At 42.0% G+C, this 19549-nt stretch overlaps 2 protein-coding genes across 2 annotated transcripts; both read right to left on the bottom strand.

The window, feature by feature from the left end:
- Nucleotides 1-9229: 9229 nt before the first annotated feature.
- LOC6036210 (microspherule protein 1) lies at nt 9230-11108 on the bottom strand. The gene is made up of 3 exons (XM_001846233.2): nt 10939-11108; nt 9474-10854; nt 9230-9416 (listed from the first exon to the last, which is right to left on the bottom strand). The coding sequence occupies exons 1-3, from the start codon at nt 11028-11030 to the stop codon at nt 9324-9326; spliced, it is 1566 nt and encodes a 521-aa protein (XP_001846285.2). The 5' UTR covers nt 11031-11108; the 3' UTR covers nt 9230-9323.
- Nucleotides 11109-13312: 2204 nt separating this feature from the next.
- On the bottom strand, nt 13313-17859 carry LOC6036212 (protein prune homolog 2). Its single transcript, XM_038264819.1, has 5 exons — nt 17501-17859; nt 16633-17257; nt 15779-16509; nt 15615-15725; nt 13313-15161 (listed from the first exon to the last, which is right to left on the bottom strand). The coding sequence occupies exons 1-5, from the start codon at nt 17503-17505 to the stop codon at nt 15041-15043; spliced, it is 1593 nt and encodes a 530-aa protein (XP_038120747.1). The 5' UTR covers nt 17506-17859; the 3' UTR covers nt 13313-15040.
- Nucleotides 17860-19549: the final 1690 nt, after the last annotated feature.

Raw genomic sequence — 19549 nt, 5'->3', positions numbered from 1 at the left:
GGCCAACGTGAGAAACGATCGATGACTGTCAACAGATACCGGCAGCCTTTGGACGTTGGTAGCGGACCAACCAAGTCAATGTGAACGTGACGGAAACGTGATTTTGGCAATTCAAAACTGCCGAGGGGCGAGACAGTGTGCCGTGAGATTTTCGACCGTTGACAGTTCACGCACGACTTGACGAAGTTTGCAATATCTTTGTTCATCGATGCACTATGGGCCATCTCCATACAAACAGGCGGCCAAATTATTTTTTTGCTTTTTAAATGTTTTTTTCATACAAATTTGGGTAATTGTATGGTATTGAAATGATATACGTCGATTTTTATGACTTTTCATGTTTTTCAATAGTTGATTGTTTATAATAAATAGTCTTTTCATACATTTGCAAGTGCAAAAGAATTGCGTATATATTGTATTGCAAGTTTATATTATTAAATTATGGATAAGCTAATACATCCCCACTTTAAGGACACAACCCCTCCCTTCACTTTCTTTCACCCCCCTCCCTCCTCCTCCAACAAAATTTTGTTAAGCGTAATTAAGGTGAAATTCCAAGGTATCAGAAAAATGGCGGAAAAGGCTACCGTCGTTCGACCTTAATTTAAATCAATGATAACGAACATAACCTTAGACTCGACAAGCTGAGATCAACCGTGGTCAGAATATTAGCTTTTTAAGCACTATTTTTCCACCTACCTTGACCAAAAGTTTACTCCGGCACGGTATGTTCACCAATTATCGAATAGAGTAAATTTTGTCGAGATTAATCACTCAAAAACCTCAGAATGTCTTGAAATATTGAGCCAGCACAAATTTTCAATCGCAGGCTTCTTCTTCACAACAAATTTTGCAGTCTTCTTCACAAAAGTTGGGCCCTTCATTATTTCAATTAAAACTCCGATAATCACTCACTAGGTACACTTCATATCACTAAGCAAATCCTGTTTTGGCGAAAACTTGTAGGAAAGGTACTTTTGGTTACTCGAAAAACGTTATTTTTCTCGTAATTTGCCGAAACTTTTGAAACCCGAGCCTCCGAACCGAGCAAATTTTCGTTTTCTTCTTCTTTGTTCTTACGCAGCAAGCTGAAAATCATCATTTCTTGACAAATATTTTGAAAAGTCGTACCTAAAACCTAGTCCAATGCTTCAATTCCCTTTGTACAAGCCGTTTCCAAACGTTCTTTGAACAATGCATAAAGGGTTGCCAGCAACATTCTGCTTTTAAATGTACAATAATATTTTAATTAATAAATTTGTTCTTTTAAATCACACTAAATAGCAGCAGAATTTAATTATTTAATATAACTCACAATTTACTAAGTAAAAAATTCACTTGGAGCAAAATTTTCTACCAAATTAGGAAGAATCTAATTTGATATTATTTTGTTCGCTCTTGATTTGGCATCACTGCTGTTTTCAGCCAATCAGGAGCCGTAATCGTTCTGTCAAGTTGGCAGAAAACCAACAAAAATCAAGTGGCTTTTGTTGTTGTTTATTTTGGACTAGTTGTGACGGAGCGAATAATTCAGGGTTCTTTTCCGAAACTGTTGCGTCCGAATTCTTCGGCAGGAAAGTGAATCTGGCCAGACAGTGGTAGAGTTCCGGCCAAAGTTGGTAGTAGCTTCGGAGAAACGGAATTTTGTAGCGCCAAGAGTGAGTTCGGTGAAATAATGTTGAATTCAATATTTCATTAGTTTTGTTTTCAGCAAATCACATCTGTTTTCATATCTGAAGAACTTTTTTGAATCTGGATTTGCCGGAACCGGCTTCGGCTCTGGCCAAACGTCGCCCGAAGGTGCTCGATTCAGGCGACCGAGGTGAAGAAAATGGCTTTCTGTCTGGCCCGAAAACTGCCGTGTAGGAAATTGTATTTCGGACTCGTCGAAGCCATGGTATTGTTCCGAGGATGGCAGCTGCAAGACATCTATCGGAACTGCGAGTTTGTCGCGTTGCCCAACGACCCCAGCAAGATCAAGTTATCGACAACCGCAGCGCGGCAAGCCTTTGATAAACAGTGTTAGAAGTTTCGTCCCGCCCTGTCCAATCGAAAGCCAAACCTGCTGACAAATGTTCCCCCAACCAAACTTGAGTTCTGCCCAGGGCTTCCTGGACCGGCTGGAGTAAAAGTCACTGCAAAAGTTCCGAGACGGCGAAATATTCACGGGGTGACCTTCAACACGACGATTTGTAGTGTGTGACCCAGAGTGTGATGGAATCGGTTGATCGGAAGGACCAGGATTTGGAGCGGAATGATAGTGGATGAAAGAACGGGTCCGAGAGTGGATCTTTGCCGGTGGTCAGAGTAAGCAAGGTGATCGTGACTCAATGGAAGCCCGGTCCTTGTTCATCGAGGGAGAACTTCGAAGACGAAGACAAGTAAGAAGCGGAGAAGGGTAAGGCGGTCCACAAGAGTGCCATCAACGTCGACGATGCGGTTCAAAAAGGTGAAGAAAAGCAAATGTTAGCCAAGGGGCAAAGCAGGGCCTTGGCAGCAACTTTTACGAGACGCACAACGCCAAAAATCGGAACTGTATCAAAAAGTGAAGTGCTTTAGCATAAGTTAGTTTTACGTAATGTAATTTTTATAAGATGTATTACAGATGTTTCAGAAGAAAAATAAAAGTCATTAAATTATGAAAAATGAGTTTTGCTTTAGTTCAAAAAACGTGAATATTTTTTGTTATACGATGAATTTTCTAAAAAAAAAAAAAACTAACAAATTTCTAACCCAGATTCCCCAAATTCACCTTTTGTTATACAAAATTGGCATCTAGAATTGCTGAAATGATTCTGAGTCCTCTGAAATTGGTGACCATGCGGTTGAAATGGCCAGAAAATAGACTCCTAATAAGTCTGGATTACACACGAATTGGATTTGAAAAATTGCGAATATTCTTACAACATTTTACTTGACGAATTAATAAACTTTTACAAAAAAGGCTGTCAAAACAATCAAAACTATGTTATGTAATGTTAGTAAACAAACTCGGTTAGTAGTAGTGTGTGTGGTTATTTTACCAACACAAATATATTGCAGATGATCAATGATTTCAATGATGGATAAGAAAAAGAAGAACAAGAATAAGAAGCCCAAATAGATGTGGACCGATTTCACCTTAATCCATTTAAAGTCAAATATTTATTATTTACTGCTGTGTGTTTCTTTTTGTGAGTCCATGCCATATAACTTGAGACCCACCCCCACGCCCCACCTCACTATGGGGTATTTCCATATAAGCGAGCGGCCAAAAATATTTTTTTTTGCTTTTTTGTCTTGTTTGTACTTAGTATAATGAAAACAAATTAATTTTGATATTTTTCAAAAAAAAAGTTTAATTTTTATTTTTTTCATATATTTGAGGCCACATGCATTAAAGTGGTGAATTTTAATATTCTTGCTCTGTCTATTTGATGCACGGAATGGCGGTTTATGCTATGTTAAAGTTTCTGATTTACGTTCAATCTCCCTCCCCTTCCTCTTGAGTTAAAATCCACCCCTCTTTGAAGACCCCCCCCCCCCCCTCTCAATCCAATTAAAATTTGATTTTTGCGGTGTTTTAGAATTTTAGACGGTTTATTTTATGGAACATTGTATGGATTCTCGTCCACGTTTTTTGTTGATCCACTTGCAAAATCCACGTTTTCCACGATAAATTCTTCTAAATCAAAATCACAATGTAACCGATTGTCGTTAGATTACTCAAAATATGAACTTCTTCTATGGGCTTTTGTATACCTCGTTTTGAAGCTACAGAACAACATCGGTAGTTTTTCCTCTGTGGTTTTTCCCTGAGTTGATCATGTGATGGTTCTGCAATGTTGTAATTTTTACATATATACTCGAAAGCAGTTCTCACGTTTCAGAATAGTGCTTCGTTATATCGTACAGGGACACTACGGTATTATCTATATATATAAAAAATTTCGACGGTTTTGTTCGAACGCGAATCAGTTGATAACGGAAAGTCGGATCGGAGCGCTCTTTGCTGCGTTAGGTTCGTATAAGCCCAAAGAAGGTTCTTACGCTAAAGAGTGACAATTTTGGCCACTCGGAACCAATTCCGGAATATCTGCAGATTGAATGGGAAAAGTTGCGTAAAATCAAATTTTGATCACAGGAGGCTAAAAACGGCAAGAAGTGAAAAAATGACAAGACGAAGTTTGTCGGGGTTAGCTTGTTATCCATATTTTCAAAAGAACACAACAACGAACTGATATGAATATTCGACGAATCGTTTCTGTAAAATACTTAGAATAGGAATTTCTAATTTTATCAAACGTACCTAAGTACCAACAAAGTCATGAATATCAAATCAATTTCAAAACGTACATAGCAGGTACGTCATTTCTGCCTCTGCAGGTAAATAATGTGATTTTAACCAAGCGTATACGCGAAATCATTAATTTCCTTGCATGAATCAAAATGTTCAAAATGGAATAACTCAAAAGTGCACATAAGTGCACTTTGAAATTTGGAGACAAGTTAGGACATGGTTCAAATTTTAAGCTGCAAAATTTTCAGATCGCACAAATGCACACAAAAAAGGACTCCATTAACAAAGTTGAAAAAAACTAAATTTTGAATAAAAATCCATATTTTTGGATTTTTATTTTTTTTTAGCCTATAAAAGTGTGTTTTGTAAAATGTTATTGAAAAGTTGAATCAATTACCTTTCTAAATATATATAATGATGCAGGAAAAAATACATAAACAGCTACACAGTACAACTATGAAAAATAATCATTTTTTTGTCAAAAAACATGTTTTTTCTTACCATTTTCGCCTTTGAAGGTCTGCAATTCAGTGAATTTTGAACCTACAACTTTCAAACTCCGGATTTTTCTTAGTTAGAATGTTTATTTTCGAAAAAAAATACCAAAAAAATAATTAGAGTATGTCGGTTTTTCGATTTATGGCCGCCTGAAACCCCATAGTGCACCTACCCTTTACGGGCATAAATAGCGAAAATTTGAATTGTTAAATCAAATAACAGAAAAATTAATTTTATTCAAAATATTAATTATGAAGTAAAACGATAAAAAACAAAACATATTCTTACTAATCCTGATGTTCTTGTTCATGAAAATTCATTTGATTATAGAGTTTCTGACGGCTTCAGGATATGTTAAAGGTACTTTTTATGATGTTTTGTACTAACCAACATAGAACTTAAATGTGGATCAGTTTCATGGATTGATCGCTGAAATTCATCATGCTATGTCAATATTTTGCTGAATACTTTTTCGGTATCAAACTGAGATTCTCCAATTTCGCTTGAGAAACTTCGGTACGAATACCTTATTTTGACTAAGGTACTCAATTTTAAATGTAGGCAACAGAAAATTCCAATAAAGTCATTTCGAACTTCTTGAAACCAGGTATTGATTTTTGAAGCGACGATGCCCACGAAGTAGGTAGCAAAGCAAGTGAAATAAACGGGCGCATATGTAGATTGCAGCAAATTTTGATAAAACGTAAATGTTCAAAATGGCATATCTCCGAAAACGCAAAAAATCGCAGGCTGGAAATTTCAGCAATGTTAGATTATGATCCAATCTTTTAAGTGACCTTAGTTTCATGTTTAGCATCGGTTAGCAAAAAGTACTCGATTAACAAACACAAAAAATAAGTTTTGTCAAAAAATGCTCCAGTTATACGATGAAAACTTCAGTTTTTAGTCTGGAAATAACATTTTATCTGTCAATAGTTTAAAAGCTTATATCATTACCTTTCCAATGATGTATAATTGTCCTAATAAAATATTTAAAATGGCTGAGCTATGTTAAAATTAAACAATCAGCCTTTTTTACGAAAAACGCTAGTTTTTTACTCCATTTTTTGACTTTCAGCTTGCGTATCTCCGTAACGAACAAACTTACAGCTTTGAAAATTTGGATTTTTCTTAGTTAGAATGTTTACTTTCGAGAAAAAAATACCAAAAAATATTTGGAGAAGGTCACTTTTTTGAAACTTGGCCACCCAATGTACCATAGTGCGATGGCCACACATACCGTTGCGAGATAAGCTTTCGAGATGCCCGCACACCAGGGTGTGCCAAACCGTGGAATTTCTCCAGAACCGACTGCCGCTGCTTCTTCGGGACGTAAGGGCGCTGGATGTTCGGGATCGAGATGTCGCAGTAGACCGGTTTGCGACAGTGCGAGAAATGCTTCTGTACAAGCTTCAACGAGCTTGTGGGTGACTTCACCAGATTCTCCAACTCGACGTCGTTCTCTTGGTCCTTCGCCAGCTGCTCGAAGTCGATGGTGCACTGGACAGCGTCGACGCGAGAAAGTGCATCAGCCACAACGTTGTCAACTCCGCTGATGTGTCGGATGTCCGTGGTGAACTCGGCAACGAACCTCAAGTATCGCTCTTCGTGAGGAAGACGGCTACTGGATGTTGTAGTAATCGCGTGCGTGAGAGGCCGGTGGTCCGTGAAGATGGTGAAACTCCTCCCCTCCAGGAAATGCCGGAAGTACTGAACGGCCATTTTCATTGCTGTCAGTTCTCTGCCGAAAGTGGAGTACTTCTTCTGTGCGTCGTTAAACTTCTCGGAGTAGAATCCGAGTGGTTCCCAGGACTTGCCGTCAAATTGCTGCAAAACAGCTCCAGCAGCAGTATTGGACGCGTCGATCATCAGCCCTAGTAGCTTCCTCGAATCCGGATACGTCAAGAGCGCAGATGAAGATAGAGATGATTTGCAGTTTTCAAAGCTTGCTCTCGATTCCTCGGTCCACTGCACTTTCCGCGTGTCATTCTTCCGGTTCCCGGGGATCAGCTTTCGAAGGTCTGCCTGAATGTCGGAGGCGTGTGGAATGAACCTCTTGTAGACATTCACTAACGCCAGAAACCTTCTCAGCTCACGAACCGTTGACGGCGTTGGGAAGTCTCGCACAGCCTTGACCCGTTCCGGGAGCGGACGAATTCCAGTTTCGCTTACCACATAGCCGAGGAAATTCACTTCTGTCTTAGCGAACTGGCTTTTGGCGACGTTGATCACCAGGCCGTTGGCGTGCAACCGTTCTAGCACAATGCGAACGTGGCGGCGATGCTCTTCCATGGACGTGGACGCGATGCAGATGTCGTCAATGAACTTCACAACGAAGTCAAGATCTGCAAACAAACGGTCCATGAAGCGTTGAAACGTTTGGCTGGCATTCATCAACCCAAATTGCATGCGAGTGAATTCAAAAAGGCCAAACGGTGTTATCACTGCTGTTTTGGGGATGTCCGACTCTTCTACCGGTATCTGGTGATAAGCTCGTTCCAGGTCGAGTGTCGTGAATATCGACTTACCGGTCAGCGTGTTGAGCAGGTCGTGGATGTGAGGCACCGGGTACCGGTCGGGTGCTGTGATTTTGTTGAGCTGCCGGTAGTCCCCGACGAACCGCCACTGGCCATTTTTCTTCGGGACACAATGCAGTGGACTTGCCCAGCTGCTACTCGACGGTCTGCAGATGCCCAGGTCCATCATCAACTGGAATTCTTCCTTCGCGGCCTTCGCTTTATCGGGATGCAGTCTTCGCACCTTGCACGCAGCAGGAGGGCCTTTCGTTACGATGTGGTGAGTTACATCGTGGGTTGGTTGGCACCGGAGTGAGAAAGGCACAGTAATTTCTTGGAATTCGTGCAGCAGGTCCCGAAACGGGTTCTGTTCGTCGACGAACGTGACACTGTGGACCGTTGCCGTCATCATTCCACCAAGCGAATGCAGCTTCGTCGTGTTGTCGATCAGGCGCTGGTGCTTGAGATCGATGATCAGCCCGTAGTGCGCCAGAAAGTCAGCGCCGAGGATCGCCATGCCGACATCCGCAACCAGGAAGCTCCACACAAATTTCCGCCTCAGTCCCAGATCCGTGCACAGGAATTTCTTGGAGTACGCCTTGATGCTTGAGCCGTTTGCGGCGTGTAGGTGAAAAGGTATCTCGCCTCCGGTCCGGTCACCTCTGCTCGCGGGAATCAGGGACACGTCGGACCCTGAATCGATCAGGAATCTTGTTTTGGATGATCTGTCGTAGACGACAAGACGACGACTTGTTGAAGCTCCACCCACCTCCGCCGTTTGAGATGGGCCGACATCTAGTTTTTTGGAGAAAACGTGCACGGTTCACGGCACTGTCGAGCGTTGTTTCCGTACTTGCGATGATACCAACACACGTCATCTCGATTTCTGGACGGAGAGCGAGCGTCGTCCCGAGCTCGGGACAGAGATCGACTGCGGGAACGCGAGGGCTGGATCCTCATCCGCTTGACCTCAGCTGTGAGAGCTGCAACCTGTGCCTTGAGATCGTCGGTTTCGGAGGTCGGAAGCCCTTCCGGCTTGCTCACGGATGCCACGTTTGCTGACATAGTTTCGATCATTTTGTCTGCCATCAACGCAATGTTCGCTAGCGACTCGTTGCAAATCGAGAGGATTCCTCTGACGTTCGTTGGCAGTTTCTGCAGAAAGAGCATCCGCAGCAGCGCGGACTCAACTCCCAATCCCGACGAGAGTTCCTGCATCTTTGCGAGAAGGTGGGAGGGACGCAAATCTCCAAGGTCGTGCGTTCCAAGCAGTCCTTCCAGTCTGGCTTGAGGGGACAAAGCGAAACGGCCAATCAGTCTCTCCTTCACTGCGTTGTACTTGTTCTCAAGCGGGGGGCGGTGGACCAGGTCGGCAATGTGGCAAATCACGGTTTGATCGACTTTGGCCACGATGTGGGAGTACTTTGTGTCGTCGCGTGTGATGTTGGCCAAAGTAAATTGCGCCTCCGCTTGCGCAAACCACATTTCCGGGTCCGTTTTCCAGAAATCTGGAAGCTTGACACCGACGGCCGCGACAGCTTGCATGTTGCTTGCGTTCCCTTCTTGGTTGGCTGGCGGCGGGTTAGACATTTCGAGGTTATGTCCCCCTTTGTTTTTCGCGTGAAAAAAACGTTTTTTCGCAGGTTTTCCGTCGGAACCGGTAAACTTTCGAACGTCGCGGGTCACCACTGTAGGGGAACGGACGAGGCGAATAATAAAAGCCGGAGGATTAATAATCTAACGAGATTTATTTGATCTTCGAGTTAATCCAACTTGTGACTCTTTCGAGCGCGTCGTCACGAATGGCGGAAAACGGCAGAACGATAGACGTCACCAGATGTCGTCTCTCGTTCTCTCTCTCTCTGCACAGGGTGGTTCACCCGGGATCCCACAGGTTTATGAACGTTCGGATGCAACATAAAATAATCGACGACTTTTCTCTTAGCAGCTAGTTTTTATTCCGACTAATTCTAGATGTTTGCTTACAAGGTATAAATTAAACCGTCCCGAAATTCCGGCCAGCTATCTCCTTAGTTCAAAGGTATGTTCATTTTGGCGCTCTCGTGACGAATCGCATTGATCAGATCGTGGTTGATCAGGAAGATGAACCGCAGGCTGGAGATCTGAAAGGTTACCGAAAATTAATCTTGGATCTAGAAATGAAAGCATCTCCAACTCACCTCAATGACGCAATTGTTGTTCAACCGGGCCTTGTTCCCGTACAGCAGCGCCGTCCCGTCAATGTACAGCGGCCGTTTGCCCTCGTTCGTGATGAAAAAGTCCCCGTTGCTGCGCAGCTTGATCGTGCCCTGCTTGCGGGACACCTTGTACGCGGGGCCCTCCAACGAAAAGTCCACATCGACGGTGGCGTCCTTGGTCGAGCGGCCAAACACGATCTCGCGCGAACGCATGAGGAAGCGCACGAGCCGTCCGCGCAGCACCGCCAGCGTTTGGCTGTCAAAGTCGGGCGAGAAGCCGACCCCGGTCAGCGAATCGACCAGCACGTTCCAGCGGGACAGTTCGTTTTCGAGGCTGCGAATTTCCTTCTTGCTTTTGCGGTCGGCCAGCGCCAGTTCGATTTCGAGCGTTTCGTCGCGATTGTCCACCAGGTCGGAGTCGTTGATGAGGTCTTCGGTTTCGGAGAACGAAAGCAGAATGTTGTCACTTTTGGGCAGCGACTGCACGGATTGGTCCGGGAGCAGCGAATACTGCTTCATCAGCTGCCAGTGACCGAACAGGGCCTTCGAGGTGCGAGCTTGGTAGAAAACGGTTGAATTCTTGTCCAGCAGCTCCTGGAACGTCTCCAGCGTTGGGTTCGAGTTGGACTTGATCGTCCCGAGCAGCTCCTCTTCGGCCACCGAGTAAAGTGCCTTGCTCTGGACGTTTTCCACCACTTCCGGGTGCAGATTCCTCATGGCGGCCACGGCAATCCGCGAGATGGGTTCATCGTACAGCAGCGAGTACCAACGGGCTTGCATCTCCTGGATGGTAAACTTGCACGAAAACTTTGTTCCCCGGTGCACCATCCGCAGGTCGTTCGTCTGCAGGATCCCGGTGATCAGCGCCAGATCGTCCACCGGCTTCCACCGACCCAGATCTTTCGTGGCCAACGTTTGCCCTCCGCCCTTCTTCTTGTTCTTCTTGCTAGCCTTGAGCGATTTCTTCTTCTCGTTGACCGACGCATTCGAGTTCAGCTGCTGGAGCATACTCGTCGCGGGATTCGGAACCGTCGGCGGCGGAAGCGGCATCGTCGGGACGACCGGAATTTGCGGAACCGCAGCCACCGGAGTCTGCGGAACGGGAACAATCAGCGGAGGTTCGACGGTCGCAGGAGATACGGAAACAGCGGCCGGGGGTGCCGGTTGAACAATACTAGGCCCCGCTACAGCTGTCGCTACTGCCGCCGTCACGGGAACAGCCGGAGATCCGAACGCAAGGGTTTGCGAAACAGTTCGTGTTCGATTCCCCGCAACGCCACTTTTAATCTGCACCGGCGGCAGCCCCAAACTGAACTCGACAATCTCGTCGTCGAAACGTTTCCGTTTGATCGATCGGGATGAGCTAAAAGAAATTTAAATGTTTTCGGGTTTAAGGTACCTACCGCAACACAACAAAACACCCGGGAAATCCGGAAATTCCTCCTACCTTCGCCGTTTTTGGTCGCCTGCCGGGTCCAAGCTGGAGTTGAGCGAAAAGTCCAGCTGGCTGTCACCGCGGAGACTCGAGTTTAAGTCCATGGTTGCTGCGATTTGGAATCAAAGGTGCGGAGGTTTATTTTTCAAACTTCCAAACAGGATGACGCCATTATTGTTTTTTTTTCCTTTGGCACAGTGCGTCAAGTTAGCCCTCAGCTTGAGATTACACGCGGGGTTTGAAATGATCAGTTTTGGGTAAATGCTGCCAGCCTTTGTTTTCTTCGTTCAAGCTTTTCGGTACCCAATTTTGATTCGTTCACAAGCTTGAATTATGTCAAGTTTTATGTAGAACAGTAAAAAACAATTAAAAACTTGATTAAAAACCATTTCTGAATACTTTTGTATTTAAAGTTATTGTCCCCCCCCCCCCTCAACATAGGCCCGAAAAATAAGGAGGCAAAAAAAAAATTCGAAAAAATTCAAAATTTCAAAGAAAATTTGAGTGGAATCAGCTGAAATCAAAGTTAAATGCAAAATTATCAATGCCAATGTTGAAACTATCCAAAACTATGGCATTTCAATATTTATTATTTTTTTTTAGCAAAAAGAGGATTTTTTCAACACGAGTCGTACATTTATCCAACGAGGTTCACCGAGTTGGATAAATACAATTTTTCCAATTGGGTCCTAAAATGAAGCTTAGATTGCTGATATTATTGTTTACAGCGATGAAGCTTATTTTTCTGAGTACAATGACCCTTTGTACGACCACAAAGAGATTAAAATGTATTTTTAAATCAATTTTGAAAAATTAACCTCGCGGTCCTTCTTGACAGAAAAGCTCCTACTTGACAGCTCGTTCCAAGGGGACCATAGTTGATCCATCGAAAAAATGTTGTCTTGTCAAAAAAAAAATTGCATTAAAATGAAAAAAAGTGATCAGAAATGGTTTTTAATCGTGTTTTTTACCGCTGTACATAAAAATTGACATAGGGCTTTAGTACCCAATTCCAAAAAACACCCATTGAGTGAAATTTTAACTCGAATTTTCATGTATTTTGTCTATAAAACGTTTAAATCAAAAAAATGTTGAAAAGTGTTACTTTTCGATACAAGTGCTGAAAAGTTCAACTTTTCAGCACCCATTTCAGTGCTGAAAAGTAAAACTTTTCAGCATTTATATTGAAAAGTGTTGCTATTCGATTCTGTTATTATTGGTACAGAAAAATAGGCTATTTCGTCGTTCAAGAATGACAGGAAAAGTAAGTAGTTTCACGACGGAATTGCAAAAAATACATTTTTTACTTCCCTTGTATCACGAAAAGTGGAATCCGATTTTTTTTTCATAAGCTTTCGGGGACGAAAAAATACCGTCAACTGGGGCGAAGCGGGACTACAGTCTGAATAGGGACAGCAGTTTTTAAAGCATTCAAAAGCTTCAAATTAGGAATTCGATGCACAAATTTAGTTGATCTGTATCTGTTCTAACCGAAATCAATCAAAAATATCAAAATGTAGCGCAAGAACCTGACTAAAACAGCTGTCCCAATTCGCCCCATGTGTCCCGATTCGCCCCAGATGACGGTACATCTTTTTTGCCGCAGTCCATGATGGGTAAAGTCTGATTCGACTGTAGAAAATCATTAAATAAAATAAAAATGGGTCTTAAAGTCCTATGTAAATTTGTATACAATAATTTATATAAAGAAAACAAAGAAAAAGAAGAAAAGCCTACACCGGCTTTTTATTTTCACAAAAATGATCCTTGAATCAACAATCACGTTTGTTAAATGATCCCAAATGTTTATTGTATTTACAAACATGTCAGGCCGTGGCAATGACAAACATGTTTGTTGAAACCACAAACATGTTAGCACAGGCCGGAAAAGTGACCATCGTGTTACACTGCTGTCGCGCGTCGAAGCCTCCATCTGGAACCGTCCAGCCTGGGGTATTCGGAAGTGACCGGTGGCGTACCGTATGGAGCAGAAGCTAGTGGAGAAGCGTTAAATACAAAAAAAGAAGTGTTTTTGTAACATACTGTTTAATGTTTTTTAAATAAATGTAAAAAACCAAGCACATTTTTCTGAAAGTATCCCTGTAGTGCTAAATGTTGTGTATTCTTGCCATAACAGGTTTCTTTTCCAATTAAAAGTAAAATACTTTTACCAATACAACGATTTTGTTCCATAAATCCATGGTAGTATCAAAAACTTTCCAACTTTTAAATTGAAAAGTTTGGACTTTCTACGAATATTCACCAACGCAAACTTTTAATCCAACGAACGATCTTTTTAAATTTAGAGTATTTTTTCTTTGTGTGTAGGAAATCCATATTTTTTATGAATGAACTTGTCATCAAAATTTGTTGGACACCGTTCAAGTATGTGATCATAGTTGATTTTTATTATCTCTCGCTTAATCTCTTGTGGGTTTAGCTGGTACAGTTTTTTTTTGTTTCAATCTTCACACAATCCGGTATGTAAATGCATCGAATATAATGTTCAATATGTTTGGTGAATGTCTTGTGTTTTTTTCTGTGTGTTTGAGTTCAGGAATAAGGTCAGGTAGGTGCGTATATTTATTGAATCTATCGAGTTTATCTACCTTAGGCTTTCGTTCTTCTTTCATTTTTATATATAAATATTTTTTTCTCTACGTTGCGGTTTTTTTAGACAACAAATTGGGACAAGAACCCCATCGAATGTGAAAATCTAAAAAGTACACGTGCTTGATGTTGCATTTATTTTTTTTTGCTGTGTGGTTGTGCTTGTAAACCAAATGCCTTAGCAGGTTTTTTCTACTATTTCAGCGAAGAGAAAATAAATTAGGCGATTTGTTTTTTTTTTTGTGAATATTCAACTTCTACAAAGCATTCAGTTTCAGTTGTAACGCGGAGATTGTTGGATAATTCTATCTGGTCATTACACTCAAGTACACAGTGTTCGTTTTCAGCATCATTCGGTGGTTGCTCTTACGTTACTCCGATCAATATTTTATTGTATGTATTGTTGGAAATTTACCCATACCGTTGACATGTAATCACTTTTGTTTTATTTCCTTACATTAATTTTCAACGCATCGATGGCGTGAAACAATGCAGCAGTCTTGCAGCTTCTACATGTATACACTCTGTTCTCTCTGAACGCTACAGTTTCACATTAAGCCGGGATGATTCTCTAATGCGTATGCATGTGTGTAAATGCTAATGACATAAATAGCTTGAAGTTATTTGTTTTGTCTTATTGCTATTAGTTTTATTGGGATGTTTTCTTTTAGATTTAAATTATTCTAAATATTATGCAGCAATATCTTGACATTACAACTCTTTCCAGTAAAATATTTATAAAATTGTCTATTTGAATGCGTTTCATATAACGTGACAAATTATATTTAAAAATACTTTTTGAGAATAATGAAATCATTTAGATTCAATCTATGCGCTAGGGCATATCTCCCCCAGGTGATAAATGCCACAATGTTTCGACGCGTCATTTGCCTTCCCGAGGTGGAGACGCTATTGTCTGTCAAACTCAGGGCTGTACTCAACTGCGTGAAAAAAGTTGTTTCTCAACAAGGGGTGTCCTATGGAAATGATATGAAAAATATGATTATAAGTCGGATACACTGTTTCATTCGTCACTTTACGGTCACATTGTTTGCCGCAGAACACGGATACTGGTTACAAGATCACATTTGAATTAACTGAACTGGACAATTGTAAAACATTCACATATTCTTACCTATTTTTTTAACAAGTGCCTCTCGATGAAATCATTGCTTTTCATTTTCTTCGTCCTCTTACCATCTCTTCCCTTGTGAATATTGCCAACAGCTATCATACACACAAATATATGCGGTTTCATCTCATTTTGACTAGGTCGATATGATGTACAGTTAAGTTGCTCCGAAATGTGGTTTGCCTGAAATATGCGTATGATGCGTATTGATGAATGTCTCTTGCGCGGCGGTCCGATGAACGACGACGACGACTATGACGGATGTCAACTGAAACGGGTGCGACGGTGTCCTGCGTAAAGCCGGAAGCCACCCCCGATGAGATCGATTGTTTCAGCGTGCGGCGACGGTTGGGGCTGACGGGGGGATCCAAGTTAGGAGTGACGACAGTCGTAGTTTTTAACCTTGTCCGGAACGGCCGCCCGCTCGACCGGCACCAGCTGATAGAGCTCCTCGAGCGTTTTCACGTAGACCAGCTTGCGCCAAAACTTTGAGCTGAGAGTGGAATGGATAATTTGAGAATCGTGTTTATTTTTCGTTCACGCAGAAAAATGTTTTGTAGAATCAGCCTAAACGAGGTTTGTTTCAACAAAAATTTTGTTGAATTTAATCAACGCCGATGTTGCGTTGAAACAAACCATGATTTTCTCAATTCCACAAAAATCTTTTGTTGTTATAAAAAAGTTCCTTTGACGTTTAGCGTTGATTCAACAAAAATCGTGATTTTCAAATCAACAAAATGTTTTGTCGATTCAAATATGCCTTATTCTTCTGCGTGTTGTATCGACGCTCTTCGTTTGACAGTTAACGATTTTGAGTTTAAGTCACCTCTATGTTGATTGACATTGGCCACGTCTAAGGTTATTCAACATAAAGGTAACGTTTCGCTAGCTGTCAAATTAGGCTAGAGAGTTTAATTTTAAATGATTAAATCAAAAGTTTGAATACCTGATGAAAGGACGCGCCATCCAGACGACAGATTTCAGCCAAAATGTAGGATGCACCATGTAGAGATTCTTCAAGCTCTTCCGGAGTCTTCTATCAAGAAGTTGATAGCATCTGCAAACAAAACTATTAGACACGAAATCTTCATTATAACGGCAAAACCATACTTTTTAAGCCACGGAAACGGCGGCACGTTGTTCCGGCTGGATCCCCCATGCAAGTAGACCAGAACGTAGTCTTCAGTAACCAACTGTTCTAAGGTTTTAACTACGTACAAAAACAGGTTATTCATCACATAGTGATAGTCGGCCCGCGACCGATCAGGCAAGTGACACGCGCTGAACACTACGATGGCGTTGTGGCCACCAGCCTGCAGGTACCCTCCGTGGGACAGCACCCGCTTGTACGGCTCAATCACCTTCATGTCGATTTCGCGCGTCTTCCCGTCTGGAAGCGTGATTTTCTGCCAGTTTCTAATATCACGTGCTTCGTCACGTGCCGAATACTGCGGCAACTGGGGCGCACTTCCGCTGCCTGCCCCGTTTTTGGGCGTTCCCGGCACTTCCAAAAAGTCATCGTCGATATCCACGTTGAACCCGTTATCGTCCAGTATGGACGAGGACGGGCTCAACGAGACCAGATTCTGCTGCAGGTCGTCCACGCTATGATTGGAGACAGTTTCCTCGAGTGAACTGATGTCGTCCACCAAAAGGTCGGTGGACAGGGGGACATTTCGTCGCTCGTGCAACCTCGGCGAGATGGACTTGTGTTCGAAGGATTGTTGCTGCTGCAACTGGGAACCCGACTGGGACTGCACTAGGGCTACAGATTGGAAGGTAGGCGTCACCGAGGCCTGAAACTGTGACAAATCCGGCTCGGATCCGCTGCTGAGGAAGTCCTGGAAGATATACAATGTATCTTAGTCATGAGCGTTCTAAGTTAATTCGAATTGATGGATCTTATTGCCAATGATTGTTCCAGTATGTTAAAGAAGCTAAAACACCTAAAATCCTCAACTTACCGGGCTAGCATCTCTCAACAGACCCGTTTTCTTAACGTTATTAGCATTATCTATGTTGTTTATCACGTCCAGGGTCGACGTAGTGGTCCTGGTGGTAGACGAAGTCGTAGTTCTGGTCGTCGTCGTCGTTGTGGTTCGATTTGGATAAGGATTCGCTAGCCGCAGCGGCGGTTTCTCGCTGGCCGGCACCACGTCCGGAAAGTGGTAATAGTTGCGAACCTTGTCGTGGTTCTTGCTCGCTAGATTGGCCAGCTCGGACGAATCCGACTCGCTGCCCGTTGGCGACATCAGCATCAGCGGATGACTACTGACGGGCGTTAGGCCACTATTGGGTCCCCGATTCGCTGCTGCTGCCTTTACGTTCAGAGTTGGCGGACCACCACTGCTTTGATTGTCGAGATATTCTTCTTTCGAGTGATTTGCATTAGAAGGCGCCGCAATGCTTTCCGCAGCGTAAATGATGTCATTGCTACTTGTGTGGCCGTCGACGCGTCTAATGCTGGGGTATCCGATGCCACATTCCTCCACGTCCGGGGAATAACAATGATCAGGAGAGTCCTGAGATGTGGTAGTTTCCGATATGTCCATTTTGCTGTCCGACACTGGACTATCCTCCAAGTTTTGACTGCGTACAAACGAATGGAAAAATATTGTATATAAATGATCTACCTACAAATATGTATACCCACACAGGATATCACGACTTGATTGGCCGTTCAAGGACATTCCAACACAAATAATAACAAGGAAAAGGTATTTTGTTTTACATGAATTCCAAATCAATCCATGTAACACGAATATCTTAATGCATTACTTCAACAAATCAGTTCAGTTCTTCAACCAAAAAAAAAAAACCTCAATGACTTACCTCATCTATAAATAGACTTTGACTGCAAGTTCTAACTTTTTTTTCGTTCTTTTCTTTTCTCCAGTAAGCCTCCGCCACTGTGGGTTATTCCCAATGTTCTGATTCAGCACCACTAGCGTAAATTTTATGTAACTGAAGGTGCAAACAAGTTTCCCGATGTTTACAGAGTGGTTTTCCTAGCTTCCGAACACCAACTTTAACTCTTAATTGATAAACAAAGTGCAGAAATTTGGTTTGTCTCCATTCAAGCGATAACACAGGAAGAGTCAGCCACTATAGCTTTCCCATCTCTTCTCTTCGGAAGCAGCAGCAGCGTTTTTTCTTCTTCTATGAAACATAAAGCTTCAACTGAAGAGTGAATGGATAGTACAGTGAGTTGTCGGTTTGTGTGGTGTGAGCCGTAGGAAAGCTTTACGAAAATTTTGAGCAGCATTTGAAACGTAAATTTAAAAAAATATTTAGTTTAAAAAAATAAAAGAAAATTGTTATTTTTGATGAAATATATTTCCTCATTTCATAAAGAGAAACAATTCGATGATTTAAACATGCAAATCTAAATTTGCTAAGTTGCTATGGGGCGCGGGTTCGATTCCCCTCCTGGCCTTCTATCGGATGGGGAAGTAAAACGTCGGTCCATTTGCGTAAAAGACCTTCGGACGCCTAGAAATGAGCAGAAACTTGCAACAGAGACCACAAAAGGCCCGGGGATCGTTAAAGTGGATTGCTTTGCAGGCAAATTTTGGTAAATAAATGAACCCAAATTTTAAAGCCAAATTTTATGGTTTACCCACATTAATTAGCCGGAGTCCTATACCCGCACTCCCCGAAGAACGACTTCCTGGGCAAACAAGCTTCTGTCATCGTTGTTATGCTTTCTCGTCCTTTCGGAAAAGCTTCGCCGAAAGCTCGTTTGTTTATCACTACTACAGACAAAGGGGGCGATTCGTTCATTTGTGGTTGTGATTTGTTTTCACCGAAAAAGGATTTTTTTATTTCACACTCATAGACTGAAGACCAAGACAGAATGCTGTGCCAAATGGAGTCTTTACACGATTTCTTGCATTTATTTTGAAAGTAATTTTTGATACTCGGTTTGATACTATTTTAAAATGTGAAAAGGTCTATTTAATTAACTTTTTTATTTCAAAACTATCAAAAATCAACCGAGCCACGTAGCCCAGTGGCAACGCTTCCGCCTCGTAAGCGGTAGACCGGGTTTAAAATCCCGGCTCGAATCAACACAATTTGTGATCGTTTTCCTTCTGGATTCGATTGCTTAGTAAAGGCAAAGGTCTAACTGTTTTTTTTTTGACTTGCCACCCGATATGTTAGCCAACATATTTCGAGGGGGTGTGATAGCTCGAGTTCGATCAAACAAACATACTCGCACTTTTTCGTGTTTGACAGTTTGCCAAACTCGCAAACAAGGCAAAACAATAGCACAATTTTCAAACTCAAATAAAAAAGTATTTCATCCAGATATCAACTCGATTTGACCTGCAGCTTGTAGGGGACATCTGGGACTACCATCTGATACTGAGAACGCTTGGGGAAAGGCAGTTTAACATATTTAATAGATACATTTTCTTTTAGTGATTTTTTGGTAGTAATTTTTTGCTCGGGGAACTCCTTATATCAAATTTTCCTGTGAAAATTATATTAAATTCGTATTCCTGAGACAATTTTACAATAGAAACATGCATAATAATGTTTATTTCCATCAATTTAAACCCTTTAAAAAATTAAGTTAAAAAAATTAAGAAGCTGCCTTTTTCTGGTGACATCTAGTATCCTTGGAAACAAACTTGATTTTGAATAAATGTGATTCGAAGAATTTTTTTAAACTTTAATTTTGGTATTAAATTGAATTTTGCAGAAGTTTTGCAGCATTTTAAAGATTTTTAAGTTTTTGAACCATAAAATTGATAAAACTTTCGATTTTCCCCACTTCTCGTTGAGTAGAGTGCTCATATTTTGGCCAGATGCTATAGTTTAATATGTACAAACAACCCTTGAGCATTTCAGGCAGATTGGTGAGGTCCAAACGAC

This window comes from Culex quinquefasciatus, chromosome 3, assembly GCF_015732765.1.
Source record: "Culex quinquefasciatus strain JHB chromosome 3, VPISU_Cqui_1.0_pri_paternal, whole genome shotgun sequence".
In the NCBI taxonomy this organism is placed as follows: domain Eukaryota; kingdom Metazoa; phylum Arthropoda; class Insecta; order Diptera; family Culicidae; genus Culex; species Culex quinquefasciatus.
Note: the sequence above shows the minus strand (reverse complement) of the source record. Positions and strands in the feature narration are given on the sequence as shown.